This window comes from Amblyraja radiata, chromosome 5 (genome assembly GCF_010909765.2).
Source record: "Amblyraja radiata isolate CabotCenter1 chromosome 5, sAmbRad1.1.pri, whole genome shotgun sequence".
Taxonomy (NCBI): domain Eukaryota; kingdom Metazoa; phylum Chordata; class Chondrichthyes; order Rajiformes; family Rajidae; genus Amblyraja; species Amblyraja radiata.
In genome coordinates, this window is record NC_045960.1 from 15942139 (window position 1) to 15958397 (window position 16259).

General features: G+C 57.4%; 1 protein-coding gene across 1 annotated transcript in view; it reads left to right on the forward strand.

The window, feature by feature from the left end:
* Positions 1–15942, forward strand: part of pex6 (peroxisomal biogenesis factor 6) — a 28901-nt gene extending 12959 nt beyond the window's left edge. The window contains exons 5-17 of the mRNA XM_033020495.1: positions 3269–3405; positions 3975–4086; positions 4386–4594; positions 5534–5729; positions 6313–6389; positions 6694–6829; positions 11035–11240; positions 11861–11922; positions 12388–12496; positions 13006–13122; positions 13463–13540; positions 14343–14482; positions 15450–15942. Of these exons, the coding sequence (XP_032876386.1) occupies positions 3269–3405; positions 3975–4086; positions 4386–4594; positions 5534–5729; positions 6313–6389; positions 6694–6829; positions 11035–11240; positions 11861–11922; positions 12388–12496; positions 13006–13122; positions 13463–13540; positions 14343–14482; positions 15450–15583 (1713 nt within the window). The 3' untranslated portion in view covers positions 15584–15942. The remainder of the gene's footprint in view (positions 1–3268; positions 3406–3974; positions 4087–4385; positions 4595–5533; positions 5730–6312; positions 6390–6693; positions 6830–11034; positions 11241–11860; positions 11923–12387; positions 12497–13005; positions 13123–13462; positions 13541–14342; positions 14483–15449) is intronic.
* The last annotated feature ends 317 nt before the right edge of the window (positions 15943–16259 follow it).

Genomic DNA, 16259 nt, shown 5'->3' on the forward strand with positions numbered 1-16259 from the left:
TCCCATCCCCGTCGCGGCCCCACTATCCCCCTGCTATTCCGCTCAACCCCAACCGGCGGCACCGTACCACGGGGCCCCACCGTCGTCTGGCAACCCCCCACCCATGCTGACACGGCCCTTCCCCGTCCGCTGTCCAACCCACCCTCCGTCTGGTTTGCTGCCGTTTCGTGTCAGGATTCGAATCTTCTCCCCCTGCGCTGTGCAGCTTCCAGTCGGCTGAAGGTGCTGCTCTGACTTGTTGGCCATACCCCCCCCCCAACCACAACACAGGGTGGCCCTGTGATCTACCCTGAGGGTGGCGGTCAGTGAGGGGAGGGGCCGGCCGGAGGGGGCCCCCGGATACCTGGCGCACGGACCGGCCACAACCTCCCTCTACCTGGTGGGATATCCTGGCAATCTGCCGCGGCTGCACAGACCCACCCCCTCCCTCCCTCCCTCCCCTGGTCAGGCCCACTAAGGCCAAGGCACACATACAGCACGTAACCAGGCCCTCGGCCCCAACTTGCCCACACCAACCAACGTACTCCATCCTCACTAGTCCCACCTACCTGCGTTTTGCCCATATCCCTCTAACCCTTTCCTATCCATGTACCTGTCCAAATGTCTTTCAAACGTGATACTCCTCCTCTGCCAGCTTGTTCCATAAACAACATTGCCCCTCAGTTTCCTATTAAATCTTTCCCTTGTCATCTTGTGTCCTCTGGTTCTTGACTCCCCTACTCTGGGTAAATACGTTCACCCTATCTATTCCTCTCGTGATCTTACACACCTCTATAAAATCACCCCTCAGCCTCCTGCAGTCCAAGGTATAAAGTCCTTGTTGCAATGCCAATTTGGACTCATTTTCTACAGAACATGAATATCTCAGCTTGTGTTTATTAACGCAGTAAGCAGCCAGTCGATGATTCCCCTAGATAGACACAAAAAGCTGGAGTAACTTTGCTGGACAGGCAGCATCTCTGGAGAAAAGGAGTAGGTGACATTTTGGGTCGAGACTCTTCTTCAGACAAAGTCGGAGGAAAGGGAAACGAGGGATATAGATGGTGATGTAGAGAGATATAGAGCAAATAAATGAAAGACTGCAAAAAAGTAACGATGATAAAGAAACAGGCCATTGTCAGCTGTGTGCTCGGTGAGAACAAGTAGAGACAATGAGACTCAACAAGACGACTTTGAAGCTGCTACGACTTGGGTGGGGGAGGGATTTCCCTACCCTGGGTAAAAGGCTCTGTGCGTGCACCCTGTGTATTCCCCTCGCGATCCTATAGCAGGTGGTGTGTAGCAGCAGAATGCTCCCTCTCCACAGACAGGCTCCTAGACTTGCTCCTCCCTGCTCTCACCGACCCTAGGTGGCTCCCCCCCCCATCCCTCGCTTCCCCCCCCCCCACCCCTCCGCACTGCAGCCGCGACCAGCAGCTCCTACACCACCACCCCCCTTCAATGCTGGCCCGGGCCGGCACGGTGCTCCGAGTATAGAAGTTGGGAGGTCATGTTGCAGTTGTATAAGATGTTGGTGAGACCGGGTTTAGAGTATTGTGTTCAGTTCTGGTCACCATATTATAGGAAAGATATTTTCAAGCTTGAAAGGGTTCAGAGAAGATTTACGAGGATGTTGCCAGGACTAGAGGGTGTGAGCTATAGGGAGAGGTTGAGTAGACTGGCTCTCTATTCCTTGGAGCGTAGGAGGATGCGGGGTGATCTCATAGAGGTGTACAAAATCATGAGACGAATAGATCGGGTAGATGCACAACCTTTCTTGTCCAGAGTAGGGGAATCGAAGACCAGAGGACATAGGTTTAAGGTGAAGGGGAAATGATTTAATAGGAATCTGAGTAACTCAGTGGATCAGGCAGCATCTCTGGAGAAAAAGGATGGGTGACATTTTGGGTTGGGACCCTTGTTCAGACTGAAAATAGAGTGAATCTCCTCTGCATCGCTTCCAACTGAATGCCACCCTTCCTGTAGCTGGGTGATCAGAACTGGGCGCGGTGCTCTAAGTATGGTCTCCCACACTTTGGTTTCTTCCAGATTGTCTGTAGCAGCAGCTCGTATTCTAGCCCACGGTGTGATGGGCTGAATGCCTCCCCACCACCCCTGTTCCCCAGTTCCCAGCTTCTGTCCGGTCTGAGCTGGGGGAGTAGGGGCAGGTGCCGAGCCTGGCCTCTCCCCGACGGGCCAGGACTAGGCAGAGCTCCGAGCCCCCGGACCACCCCCCACACTCGCGTGGAGGGGGTGGTCTCCAGACCTCACTCTGGCTGGATCGTGCCATGGAGGCGGTGGGCAGGTTACTGGTGAGGTGACCAATCCACCCCCTCCCCCACTCTCTCCAACAACACTCCAGAGCTGTACAGCAGGGAAACGGGCCACTCGGCCCACATCGCCAATACTGGCCCTTTACTGGTCTTGACTCATCTGATTCACTAGGCCATTAAGTGTGGCCTTTTGAATGAATCCAAATTTTGTAGAGCAAATCCTTTTATTTTTATTAATATGTTTCTGTCCGTTCTTTTATTATTTTTATTTTAATCTTAAAATGCCAAAGAGTAAAAGAAGATTCAACGAAATAATCCTCCCCGACTGACGGCCACAATTAAAACATTAGTAAGTCATGAGGGCTATTTTATTGCTACGAAGAGTTACTCGCTTTGGGCACTCTTACGGGCAGAACACGAGGAATAGATTTCTTCAACAACTTTCAAAATAAATGTCGTGAAGTATATCTAATTGAATTTTCTTGGATGCGGCCTTATTAGATTACAGCTAACTTAATGCGGCATGCCAACATGAAAAGGTTCCCCACCCCTGCTCTGGACTCTTCCTATCCACAGATCTCTCCAAATGTTTTTTAGAAGTCATAATTTCATCCACTTCTACAGCTTCTTCTGGCAGCTTGTTCCAGATACAGACCACCCTCTGAATGAAAAGTTGCCCCTGAGGTCCCTCTTAAATCTCTCTCCTCTCACCTTAAACCTGTGCCCTCTAGTTTTAGAACTCTCTACCTTGGGGGAAAAGACTGTGATGTTCACTTTATCTGTGCCCGTCCTAATTTTATTCACCTCAGTAAGGTCACCCCTCAGCCTCCTAGGTCTCGGCCTATCCAACCTCTCCCTATAACTGAAGCTCACAAGCCGGGCCCTGGTGAATCTCTTCTGCACGCATTCCAACTGGATGCCCCCCTTGCTGTAGCCGGGCGACCAGAACTGCGCAGGTTGCTCCAGGTGTGGTCCGTGTGTCTGACTCCTCTGCCTTTCCCCCCCCACTCCCCCAGGATGGCTGTGGGAATGGCCACGTGCCCTGTGCTGCAGCCAGCGATGGTCACCCGTTCTGGGGCAGCCTCTCCCCTCCCGGCCTCTCCTGCACCGTCGAGGCTCTCTGCCACATCATCGAGCCCTACCTGCGCCACGGGTGAGTGTCCCCGCGTGGTTGAAGTTCGGAGACACAGCAGGGAATCAGGCCCACGGGACCCACGCCGACCAGCGATCCATCCCCCTGTCCCCACCAGTTCCACGTCATCCATTCCCTACACACTCGGGACAAGTGGTAGACTCGCTGCCTTACAGTGTCTGAGACACGGGCTCCATATGTGTGCTGTCTCTATGGGGTTTATACACTCCACCGGTGACCGCGTGGGTTTCCTCCGGGTGCTCCGGATTCCTCCCACATTCCAAAGACATGCAGATTTGTAGGTTAATTATGTAAAATTGTAAATTGTCCCGAGTGTGTAGGGTGGTGCTAGTGTACGGGGTGATCGCTGGTCGGTGACGACTCGATGGGCCGAAGGGCCTGTTTCCATGCTCAATCTCTACAGTAAGGTCCATTTAGGGACTGTGAGCAGTGTTTATGGAGTGGGCGGGGGTGGGGGGTTCTGGACTGAGGGCGGTGGGAGGGAGCGGGTGGGGTGGAGGTATGCGGACTGTGCGGTGGGTGGGGGGAGGTCACATACCCTGTGTTGACTGTGCTCCCCCTGTGCCCAGGCCACCGGTTCTGGAGGGGCCGTGCAGTGTGCTGCTGTGTGGTGCGAGCGGCTGTGGGAAGAGCACAGTGGTGCGGGCAGCCTGCCGCAGGCTCAACCTACACCTGCTGCAGGTGAGTGGAGGAGAGGGGGCGGCAGGGGGAAATAAGTGGGGATAGTAATTGGAGTCCGGACAGATAGTGTGGGTTGGTGAGAGGAGGTGAGTGGGGAGTGGAGAAGGGGGTGAGGAATGGAGGTGGCGAGGGGTGTAGTGGGGATGATGAGGGGACAGTGGGGGGGGGGGAATGAGAATGATGGTGGGGTGGGGGGAGCAGGGACGGCAACAAGGAGCAGAGGAGGGGGTCGTGCTGTGCGTGTGCTGTCTCCTCTCCCCGGGACCGTGTCTCCCCTGCACTGTGTCTCCTCTCCCCAGGTGGACTGCGTGTGCCTGTGTGCGGACTCCCCCGGGGCGTGGGAGGCGAAGCTGGAGGTGGCCGTGTCTCGTGCCGAGGCTCACCGCCCGTGCGTGCTGCTGCTGCGCGACGTGACCGTGATGGGGAGGGAGCGCGAGGGGGCACCGCACCACTCCCGCCTCGTCTCCGCTCTGCAGCGTCTCCTGAGCCGAATGCAGCCCTCTGGCAGGTCAGGCCGTGTCCTCATCCCGCACCCCCCTCACTCCTCGCTCACCGTACCTCCGCCTGCCTCCCCCAGCCCGATCCCTCGGGTCACTGCAGGATCTCGTCTCCCCCCTCCCACACCGTTTGCCCCATCTCTCCATGACTTGGAGAGGTCACCTCAATGTGACCAATGTGGTAGCTAGCCCCTCACACTCTGTCTACATCTGTCTTGTATTGCATCTGCCAATCCCCCACTTCATCTAGATCCTGTTGTAATCTGACAGAACCTCAGACTGAGACACAAGCTCATGAGTGAAAGGAGCAGAATTAGGCCAATCGGCCCATCAAGTTTACTTCACCATTCAATCATGGCTGATCTCTCTCCCTCCTAACCCCATTCTCCTGCTTTCTCCCCATAACCCCTGACACTTGTGCTAATCAAGAATCTGTCGATCTCTGCCTTAAAAATATCCAATGACTTGGCCTCCACAGCCTTCTGTTGCAAAGAATTCCACAGATTCACCACCCACTGACTAAATACATTTCTCCTCATCTCTTTCCTAAAAGTATGTCCTTTAATTCTTAGGCTGTGCTTAGACCCTCCCACTAGTGGAAACATCCTTTCCACATCTACTCTATCCAGGGCTTTCACTATTCGTTTCAATGAGGAGACCCCTCATCCATCTAAACTCCAGTGAGTACAGACCCGGTGGCGTCAGATGCTGACTGGCTGTCCTGTCCCTGGGCCCGTTTCTGATTGTCCGTCCCTGCTGGGTGTGTGTCTAGCCGTCCCGTCTCTGACCCTGTGTGTGTCTGTCTGTCCGTCGCTGCCGGGTCAGTGCCTAGTTGTCTCGTCCCATCCCATCCCTGACCCTGTGTGTGTCCGTCCGTCCCTGCTGGGTGAGTGTCTGGGCGTCCGGTCCCTGACCCAGTGTGTGACTGGTGGTGGTGTGTGTGGTTGCAGTGAGTACCCGGTGGTGGTGCTGGGGACGGCTGTGCGGCAGAGGGAGGTGAGTGCGGAGCTGCACGCCGTCTTCCTGCACGAGTTGGCAGTGAGCGCCCTGTCGGAGGAGCAGCGGCAGCGGGCACTTAGGGCCCTGGGCAGCAGCCTGCCGCTCGGCAAGGACGTCAACCTGGGCCGTGTCGCCAAGCTGACCGCCGTGAGTGGCCGCCAACCACGGCAACGGGCAGGGGGCGGCTGGTGGGGGGCCAACAGAGGTCAGGCAGTATCGGGGTCAGAGGGCGTGGGGTCAGGGTATGGAGGTCGGAGGGCGTGAGGTCAGTTAGTATCAGGGTTGGTGGGCGAGTTTTGGGTAGTATTGGGATCAGAGGGCATGGGGTCAAATGGTATCAGGGTTGAAGGGCATGGTATTGGGGTTGGAGAGCGTGGGCTCAGATGCTGTCGGGGGCGTGGGGTCAGTTGGTATTAGGTTCAGAGGGCATGGGTCAGATGGTATCGGTTGGAGGGTGTGGGGTCAGGGCATTGGTCAGGGTATCGGGTTGGAGGGCGTGAGGTCAGATGATTTTGGCGTTGGAGGGCGTGGGGTCAGAGGGCATGGGTCAGATGGTATCGGGTTGGAGGGCGTGGGGTCAGATGATTTCGGCGTTGGAGGGCGTGGGGTCAAAGGGTATCGTGTTGGAGGGCATCGGGTCAGAGGGTATTAGGGTCGCAGGGCATCGGTCAAATTGTATTGGGGACGGCGGCGTGGGTCAAGGTGCTGACATGGCTCTCTCTGTTGCCAGGGTTACGTCCTTGGCGACCTGTGCTCACTGCTGAGCCGGGCCAGCCGCTCCGCGTGTAGACGTCTGCGGCAACGCTGGTGAGTGACGGGGCCGGTGGAGCAGCTCCTCGCACAGTCTCACCTCACCATGCCCGTCCTGCACCCACCCTGTGCCTGCCCCACCTCCCTTTGCCCGTCCTGCGCAGCCCTTCCCACTTGCCCCACGCCCCCACTTCGTGCCCACACCTGCATGCCCGCACGTCTTGCAACTCTATGCCAACCCTGCCTCCCCCCCCCCCCCCCCCACGACTGCCCGTGTCCCCCCTCCCCCAGTTTCAGTTTCCCGGTGTCCGGCCCTGCGGCACTCCCTCCCTGAGCCTCTGCGTCTCTTCTCCGTCCCCAGCTTTCCTGGCCTCGCTCCCAGTGAGCAGGAGGAGCTGGAGCTGTGTGCTGCTGGAGTGGCAATCCTGCAGGATGACTTGTTGGCAGCGTTGGAGGAGCTGCAAGCAGTGCTCTCCCGTGCTGTGGGAGCACCAAAGGTTGGTCTGGGACTGCACCCCCTCCCCTGAAACCTCACTCCCTTCACCCTCGTACCCAACCTCTGGCTAGGGGAGGGAAGTGAAGTTAAAGTAGGTTCTACAGACTGAGCTTACAGCGAGGAAACAGGCCCCAGGGCCCACTGAATGTGTGCCGTCCAGCCATCCCTGTGCACCAGTTCTATCCTACACTCAAGGGACAATTTACAGAAGCCAATTAACCTTCAATCGGGGATGTCTTTGGAAAGTTGGGAGGAAACTGGAGCACCCGGAGAAAACCCAGGTGGTTCATAGAGACAGCAAACTCCATACAGACAGCACCGCTAGTCAGGATCGAACCCGGGTCTCTGGCTCTGTGAGGCAGCAACTCTGTCACTCTGCTGCCCAGGGAGGTGTGAAGGTTCTGGGGCATTTGATAGCAATGGTGAGTGCTGATCAAGGAGTGCTGATCAAGGAGCATTCGTAATAAGGTGGATGAGTTGAATGTGCAGATAGCTATTAATGACTATGATATAGTTGGGATCACAGGGACATGGCTCCAGGGTGACCAAGGCTGGGAGCTGAACATCCAGGGATATTCAATATTCAGGAGGGATAGACAGAAAGGGAAAGGAGGTGGGGTAGCGTTGTTGGTTAGAGAGGAGATTAACGCAATAGAAAGGAAGGACATTAGCTTGGAGGATGTGGAATCGATATGGGTAGAGCTGCGAAACACTAAGGGGCAGAAAACTCTAGTGGGAGTTGTGTACAGGCCACCTAACAGTAGTAGTGGAGTTGGGGATGGCATCAAACAGGAAATTAGAAATGCGTGCAACAAAGGTAAAACAGTTATAAAGGGTAACTTCAATCTACATATAGATTGGGTGAATCAAATTGGCACGGGTGCTGAGGAAGAGGATTTCTTGGAATGTATGTGGGATAGGTTTCTAAACCAACATGTAGAGGAACCAACGAGAGAGCAGGCTATTCTAGATTGGGTATTGAGTAATGAGGAAGGGTTAGTTAGCAGTCTTGTTGTGCGTGGCCCCTTGGACAAGAGTGACCATAATATGGTTGAGTTCTCCATTAGGATGGAGAGTGACATTGTTAAGTCAGAAACAAGGGACCTGAACTTAAAGAAAGGTAACTTTGAGGGTATGAGACGTGAATTGGCCAAGATAGACTGGCAATTGATTCTTAATTGGTTGACGGTGGATATGCAATGGAAGGCATTTAATGACTGCATGGATGAACTACAACAATTGTTCATCCCAGTTTGGCAAAAAAAAAATCAGGGAAGGTAGTGCATCCGTGGATAACAAGGGAAATCAGGGATAGTATCAAAACAAAAGATGAAGCGTACAAATTAGCCAGAAAAAGCAGCCTACCAGAGGACTGGGAGAAATTCAGAGTCCAGCAGAGGAGGACAAAGGGCTTAATTAGGAATGGGAAAATAAATTATGAAAGAAAACTGGCAGGGAACATAAAAACTGACTGCAAAAGCTTTTATAGATATGTGAAGAGAAAAAGATGAGTTAAAACAAATGTAGGTCCCTTGCAGTCAGAAACAGGTGAATTGATCATGGGGAACAAGGACATGGCAGACCAATTGAATAACTAGAAGGGTTTCGGCCCGAAACGTCGCCTATTTCCTTCGCTCCATAGATGCTGCTGCACCCGCTGAGTTTCCCCAGCAATTTTGTGTACCTTCAATTGAATAACTACTTTGGTTCTGTCTTCACTAAGGAAGACATAAATAATCTGCCGGAAATAGCAGGGGACCGGGGGTCAAATGAGATGGAGGAACTGAGTGAAATTCAGGTTAGCCGGGAAGTGGTGTTAGGTAAATTGAATGGATTAAAGGCCGATAAATCCCCAGGTCCAGATAGGCTGCATCCCAGAGTACTTAAGGAAGTAGCCCCAGAAATAGTGGATGCATTAGTGATAATTTTTCAAAACTCTTTAGATTCTGGAGTAGCTCCTGAGGATTGGAGGGTAGCTAATGTGACCCCACTTTTTAAAAAGGGAGGGAGAGAGAAAACGGGGAATTACAGACCAGTTAGTCTAACGTCGGTAGTGGGGAAACTGCTAGAAACAGTTATTAAAGATGGGATAGCAGCACATTTGGAAAGTGGTGAAATCATTGGACAAAGTCAGCATGGATTTATGAAAGGTAAATCATGTCTGACGAATCTTATAGAATTTTTCGGGGGTGTAACTAGTAGAGCGGATAAGGGAGAACCAGTGGATGTGTTATATCTGGACTTTCAGAAGGCTTTCGACAAGGTCCCACATAAGAGATTAGTATACAAACTTAAAGCACACGGTATTGGGGGTTCAGTATTGATGTGGATAGAGAACTGGCTGGCAGACAGGAAGCAAAGAGTAGGAGTAAACGGGTCCTTTTCACAATGGCAGGCAGTGACTAGTGGGGTACCGCAAGGCTCAGTGCTGGGACCCCAGCTATTTACGATATATATTAATGATTTGGACGAGGGAATTGAATGCAACATCTCCAAGTTTGCGGATGACACGAAGCTGGGGGGCAGTGTTAGCTGTGAGGAGGATGCTAGGAGGCTGCATGGTGACTTGGATAGGCTGGGTGAGTGGGCAAATGCATCGCAGATGCAGTATAATCTGGATAAATGTGAGGTTATCCACTTTGGTGGCAAAAACAGGAAAGTAGACTTTATCTGAATGGTGGCCGATTAGGAAAAGGGGAGATGCAACGAGACCTGGGTGTCATGGTACACCAGTCATTAAAAGTAGGCATGCAGGTGCAGCAGGCAGTGAAGAAGGCGAATGGTATGTTAGCATTCATAGCAAAAGGATTTGAGTATAGGAGCAGGGAGGTTCTACTGCAGTTGTACAGGGTCTTGGTGAGACCACACCTGGAGTATTGCATACAGTTTTGGTCTCCTAATCTGAGGAAAGACATTCTTGCCATAGAGGGAGTACAGAGAAGGTTCACCAGACTGATTCCTGGGATGTCAGGACTTTCATATGGAGAAAGACTGGATGACTCGGTTTGTACTCACTAGAATTTAGAAGATTGAGGGGGGATCTTATAGAAACTTACAAAATTCTTAAGAGGTTGGACAGGCTAGATGCAGGAAGATTGTTCCTGATGTTGGGGAAGTCCAGAACAAGGGGTCACAGTTTAAGGATAAGGGGGAAATCTTTTAGGACTGAGATGAGGAAAACATTTTTCACACAGAGAGTGGTGAATCTCTGGAATTCTCTGCCACAGAAGGTAGTTGAGGCTAGTTCGTTGGCTATATTTAAGAGGGAGTTAGATGTGGTCCTTGTGGCTAAAGGGATCAGGGGATATGGAGAGAAGGCAGGTACAGGATACTGAGTTGGATGATCAGCCATGATCACATTGAATGGCGGTGCAGGCTCGAAGGGCCGAATGGCCTACTCCTGCACCTATTTTCTATGTTTCTATCACTAAGACAGGAAGCATGCAAAAGAGGAGGGGAGTCTATGGTGATGGCTTCTCATTGTCACCTGTACGGAGATACAGTGACAAATGTTGCACACTTACCTGTTAAATCACACTGTGCCAGAGCATAATCACCCCTTGCACAAGTACAACTGGTCGTGCAAAACGTGTAACCCCAGAGTGCAGAATACAGTGTTACTGGCAGGACATGGGCGGGGAGTGAGGGGGTGAAAGGTGGGTGGGTGGGGGACCCCCAGGGTGGGTGGGTGGCTGACCCTTCCTCTCCCCACGTGTGGTGGCCTGTTTAGTTTAGTTTCAGAGATACAGTGTGGAAACAGACCCTGCACCGACCAGCGATCGCACCACATTAACACTATGCGACACAAACCAGGGCCAATTTACACTTATACCAAGCCAATTAACCTACAAACCTGTACGTCTTTGGAGGAAACCAAAGATTCCGGAGAAAACCCGCGCGGTCGCGAGGAGAACGTACAAACACTGTAGAGACAGCACCTGCAGTCGGGATCGAACCTGGGCCTCCGGCGCTGCAAGTGCTGAAAGGCAGCAATCCCACCATGCTGCCTTTAGCAGGACGTGGGTGGGTGGGGAGGGGGAGGGTTTGGGCGGGGGTGAGGAGTGTGGTGGGCGGGGGGTGAGGGTGGGCGGGGGGTTGAGGGTGGGAGTGAGGGTGGGCCGGGGGGTGAGGGTCGGTGGGGGTGGGCGAGGGCAAGGTGGGGTGAGGGGTGGGGTATACTTACCGGCCGTCTCTCCTCCCCCCCAGGTGCCGGCTGTGAGCTGGCAGGATGTGGGTGGGCTGGAGGCGGTGAAGAGGCTGATCGTGGAGACGGTGCAGTTGCCGCTGGAGCAGCCTGGGCTGCTGAGCCAGGGCTTGCGGCGCACCGGCCTGCTGCTCTATGGCCCGCCCGGCTCTGGCAAGACCCTGCTCGCCAAGGCTGTCGCCACCCAGTGTGCCAGCACCTTTCTCAGGTGGGCCGGGCTGGGGCACTCCCACACCCCCACCGCTATACCCACAACCACCCATCCAGCATCTTCCTCAGGGGGGCAGGGGTGGGGGCTGGAGCTGACCCTGCATCACTCCCACACCCCCCCCCCCCCCCTCTCGCTCCAACCTCTCCCCCATCCAATCCTGCATCCAGACCCCATCCTCACCCTCTCCCCCCCCCCCCCCCCCCACCTCCAACACCCGTCATCTTCACCCCTCACCCGACACCCTGACCCTGGATTTCTCCAACCCCAACCCTCCCCTCCCTCTCATCACTCGCCCGTACATTGCAGCCTGACCCTACATCACCCCTCAAAACCCCACAACCCTGCCCTTCCCCACCCCTATTCCACCCTCGCTGCCCCCTCCCCTCCCCACCCACCTACGACCCTCCTGCCCACCCCTCCCCACATCTCTTATCCCACCCTCACCGCCTCCGTACGACCCTCCTGCCCCCATCCCCCTCCCCTCCTCACAACCCTCATGCCCTCCCCACCCCACCCCCCTCATCCCACCCTCTCTGCTCCGCTACGACCCTCCCTGCCCCTCTCCCTGCTGCGGCTGTATGCTGAGCCGTCTCTCTCTCTCTCTCTCTCTCCCGCAGTGTGAAGGGGCCGGAGCTGATCAACATGTACGTGGGGCAGAGTGAGGAGAACGTGAGAGAGGGTGAGGGACTGTCGCCCCGGAGGGGGGGGGGGTTGGTACAAGCTGGGCGGGTGGGTGGGGGTGGGGGCAGAGGGTGAAGGGGAGGGGTGACCCGCGGGCTTTGATGGTCCGGTGGGAGGGGGAGAGCCCTGGGGTGGTGAGTCGTGGGTGGGGTGAGCTTGTGCACTGGGGGAGGGTCCGCGTGGGTTGGGGGGACGTGTGCGCGTGTAGCAGTGCGGGGTGTGAACTGCAGGGTGGGCAACGGGGACTGGGGGGGGGTGGGGGGGACTGGGAGTGGGAGCGAGCCGAGTGTGCAAGACGTGGAGGGGGGGGGGGGCTGAGGCTGGGGGGGATGGGGGTGAGGTTGGGGTGGGTGAGGCCGTGCTGTGGGGTGGGTCTGGGCTGGGGGGGATGGGGGTCTCTTGTCTAGGGTGTGTGTGTGTGTCTGACATGTGTCTCCCCCCCCCCCCCCCCCCCCCCCCCCAGTGTTCAGCCGGGCGCGGAGGGCAGCCCCCTGCGTGGTGTTCTTTGACGAGCTGGACTCGCTCGCGCCCAGCCGGGGGAGGAGCGGCGACTCGGGGGGGGTCACCGACAGGTGGGTCCCAACCTCGCTCTCCGCATCGCACCGGACCCTGCCCATCTCCCTACCCCTCCCGCCACCGACAGTATAGTCATGCCCCCTCAACCTTGCCCAGACCCCCTGGCACACCTCACCCGCATATCATTGAGACCCCCCTCCCTCACCCACACATCATAGGAGAAAGCATTGGAGAAAGCACTCAGCTGGACACAAGATCACTGAGCATATGTCATACCAACAGTGTTAGGCCTTTCAGCCCATGGATTCCACTACGCCATTTAATTACGGCTGATCTATTCTTCCCTCTCAACCTCCTGCCTTCTCCCCACAATCTGGGAGGAGAGGGGACAGGGGGAGGGGATCAGGGGGGATGAGGGGAGGGAGGGGACAGGGGGAGGGGGGGGGTCGGAGAGGGAAGGGAGACGGGGGGCGGGACAAACGGGGAGGGGAGGGGAAAGGGGGCGACGACGGGGAGGGGACGGTGGGAGTGGATGGGATGTTGACGTGTGCCCATCTCCTTGCAGGGTGGTGTCTCAGCTCCTGGCCGAGCTCGATGGCCTCCATTCCACAGGCGATGTGTTTGTGATCGGAGCGACCAACAGGCCCGACCTCCTGGACCAGGCCCTGCTCCGTCCGGGCCGGTGGGTGTGGGGACAGGGGAGGGGTGTGCTGCTGTGGGACGGGGGGCCTGCCCCCGAGAGGGTGGCATGGGGCTGGTGTGGAGCTGTGCGTGTTCGGGAAGGGCCTGGTGCGGGAGTGGGAGGGTGGGTGGAGGGAAAGGGAAGGTTGGAGAGGGGGTGGTGCAGGGAGTGGGGAGGCAGGGGTGACGGAGGAAGTAGAGGTGAGGGGGGATGGGAAGGGAGAGGTGAGGGGAGGGAGAGGGTGAGGGGTGGAGGGAGAGGTGAGGGGGAGGGGAGGGGAGGTGAGGGGCTGGGCCACTATCCGGGCACAGACTGATGGTCCGTGTTCTCCCCGCTACAGGCTGGACAAGCTGGTGTACGTGGGGCTGAATGAAGACCGGGACTCCCAGCTCCGCGTGCTCCAGGCCATCACACGCAAGTGAGTAGAATGGGGCCAGCACTGGGAGGTCTGGCATGGGGGGTGGGGGATGCAGGCAAGGGCGGGGGTGGGCCCAATCACACTCTGGGGCAGTGCATGGGGTGTAGAGGGATCTCGGCCAAACGCAGGCAGAAGGCACAACCTGTGGTGAGCATCGTGGTCGGCACGGACGATAAGGTGGGCCGAAGGGCCTGTTTCCATGCTGTACGTAGAGGAGAGGGACAGTCAGCGTGGGGAGGGAAGGGGAGTGGTGGGGCAGGGTGCGGGGAGGGGGGGGGGGGAGAGGTGGGCAGGGCATAGATGGGAGTTGGTGACTGGGTGGGTAGGGAGCGTAGGGTGGGTAGGGGAGTGTGGGGTGAGTAGGGGAGTGTGGGGTCGGTATGGGAGTGTGGTGGTGAGTGGGTTGGGGAGGGCAGTGCGGGGTGGGGAGGGGAGCGCGGGGTGGGGAGGGGAGCGCGGGGTGGGGAGGGGAGCGCGGGGGGGGGAGGGGAGCGCGGGGTGGGGAGGGGAGCGCGGGGTGGGGAGGGGAGCGCGGGGTGGGGAGGGGAGCGCGGGGTGGGGAGGGGGGCGCGGGGTGGGGAGGGAGCGCGGGGTGGGTAGGGGAGCGTGGGGTGGGTATGGGAGTGTGTGGTGGTGAGTGTAGGGTGGTGAGTGGGGTGGGTAGGGGAGTGCGGGGTGGGGAGGGGAGTGCGGTGGGGAGGGGAGCGCGGGGTGGGTAGGGGAACGTGGGGTGGGGAGGGGAGCGTGGGACTGAGGGAAGGTAAGGGAGTGAGCCGCTCTCACCTGGTGGCCTTCCTGGCAGGTTCTCTCTGGACCCGGCGGTGAGCCTGCGTGGGGTGGTGGAGCAGTGCCCGTCCCGGCTGAGCGGAGCCGACCTGTACTCCCTGTGCAGCGAGGCCGTGATGGCGGCCGTCAAACGCCGGGTAGCCCGTGTCGACCTAGGTACGTGACCCTGCACAACGCCCGATCCTCCGTGCCCACCCAGATCCACTCTTGCCCACCATTGCCCACTCACCCACCCTCGCCCACACCCACCCTCGCCCTCACCCACCCTCGCCCACACCCACCCTCGCCCTCACCCACCCTCGCCCTCCCCACCCTCCCCACCCTCGCCCACACCCACCCTCGCCCTCACCCACCCTCGCCCACACCCACCCTCGCCCACACCCACCCTCGCCCTCACCCACCCTCGCCCACACCCGCCCACGCCCACCCTCGCCCACACCCACCCTCGCCCACACCCACCCTCGCCCCACAACCACCCCCGCCCACACCCACCACCGCCCACACCCACCACCGCCCACACCCACCCCCGCCCACAACCACCCCCGCCCACACCCCACCCTCACCCTCACCCACCCACACCCGCCCTCACCCACCCTCGCACTCACCCACCCACCCTCACCCTCACCCTCACCCTCACCCACACCCACCCTCGTCCACTCTCACCCAGCTGACCCCCGACCCTCCGCAATGCTCAACCCACCCGACTGATCCTCTCCCTGACCCTTCCCCAACATTCGGCCCTCCTGATTAGTCCTCCCAACCCCCCCCCACCCCCCCCCCCCATCCCCTGTCCCTACCAATTGATCCTTCCCTGACCCTCGCCTAGCCCACGCTCACACTGACACACCCTTGCCCCAGGCCTCACTCTGCCTGCTCTACTGTCCTACCCTGGACATAAATATGTGAAAGAAGAGACATTTAACAGGACATTGAGTGTGGGCAATGGGACTCATGAAGATGTTGCATTGCTGTCTGCATGGGCAAGTTGGGCTGAATGGCCTGTTTCCGTGCTGTATGCTTGCTCCCCTCTAACCCCAGCACGCTCATCCTTCTCTTCCCACCCCCACCACCACACTGTTCCCCCACACGTCGCCCTAGAGTGATTGGGTGTCCTGTGTTGCAGGCCTGGAGGTGGAGGACGCCGAGCTGGCCCTCCTGCCCGAGGACTTTGAGCAGGCCCTCAGCACCCTGCAGCCTTCGGTCTCGCAGCAGGAGATGGAGCAGTACCGGCTGATGCAGCAGCGGCTCTCTGCCTGATGACCCGCGGCGCCAACCGCTGGCAGGACAAGGGCCGGCAGGGACCACGGGTACAAGCGGCCGGGACCCCAGGGAAAAAGTGGCCGGGTCCCAGAGCCGCCAACTACCCAACATCTGATGGAACGGCCGCAGCAGAGTAGGACTCGGCCCATGGGACCAGGAGGTATCGGACGTGGGAGCCGTAGGCCGGACCAGCGTTTATTGCCTCTGAGGGGGTGAGGGTGAGCTGCCCCCTCGACCCACTGCCCTCACTCTGGTGAAGGGGCTCCCACCTTGCTGGTGGGCAGGGAATCTCAGGGTCAGATCCAGTGACAGTGATGAGAGATTGCTGAGTGTAAATAAATCGGTTTGAGACTGTTGCGGCCTCTGATATTCATTTCAACACAATAAATGTACAAAATCTTCAGGTTGCGGACTGAGTCTGGAACTATTGGTCTGTGTGATCGAGGCGGAGTGTCAGAGGTACCACGGTCAGGCTGATCGGACTGGAGATGGACAAGGTATAATCTCCCTCATGTAGAGAGGCCAGGGACGTATAGGGGGACCGGCAGATGGCTGGACAAAGACCAGAGAAGAATAGGCAGAAGGTATGGGATTGAAGAGTTGTGAATCATGAATGAAGGAATATAGGCGGTCTTTGGTCAGAGGATGGTAAGTCTGTGGAATTCATTGCTAA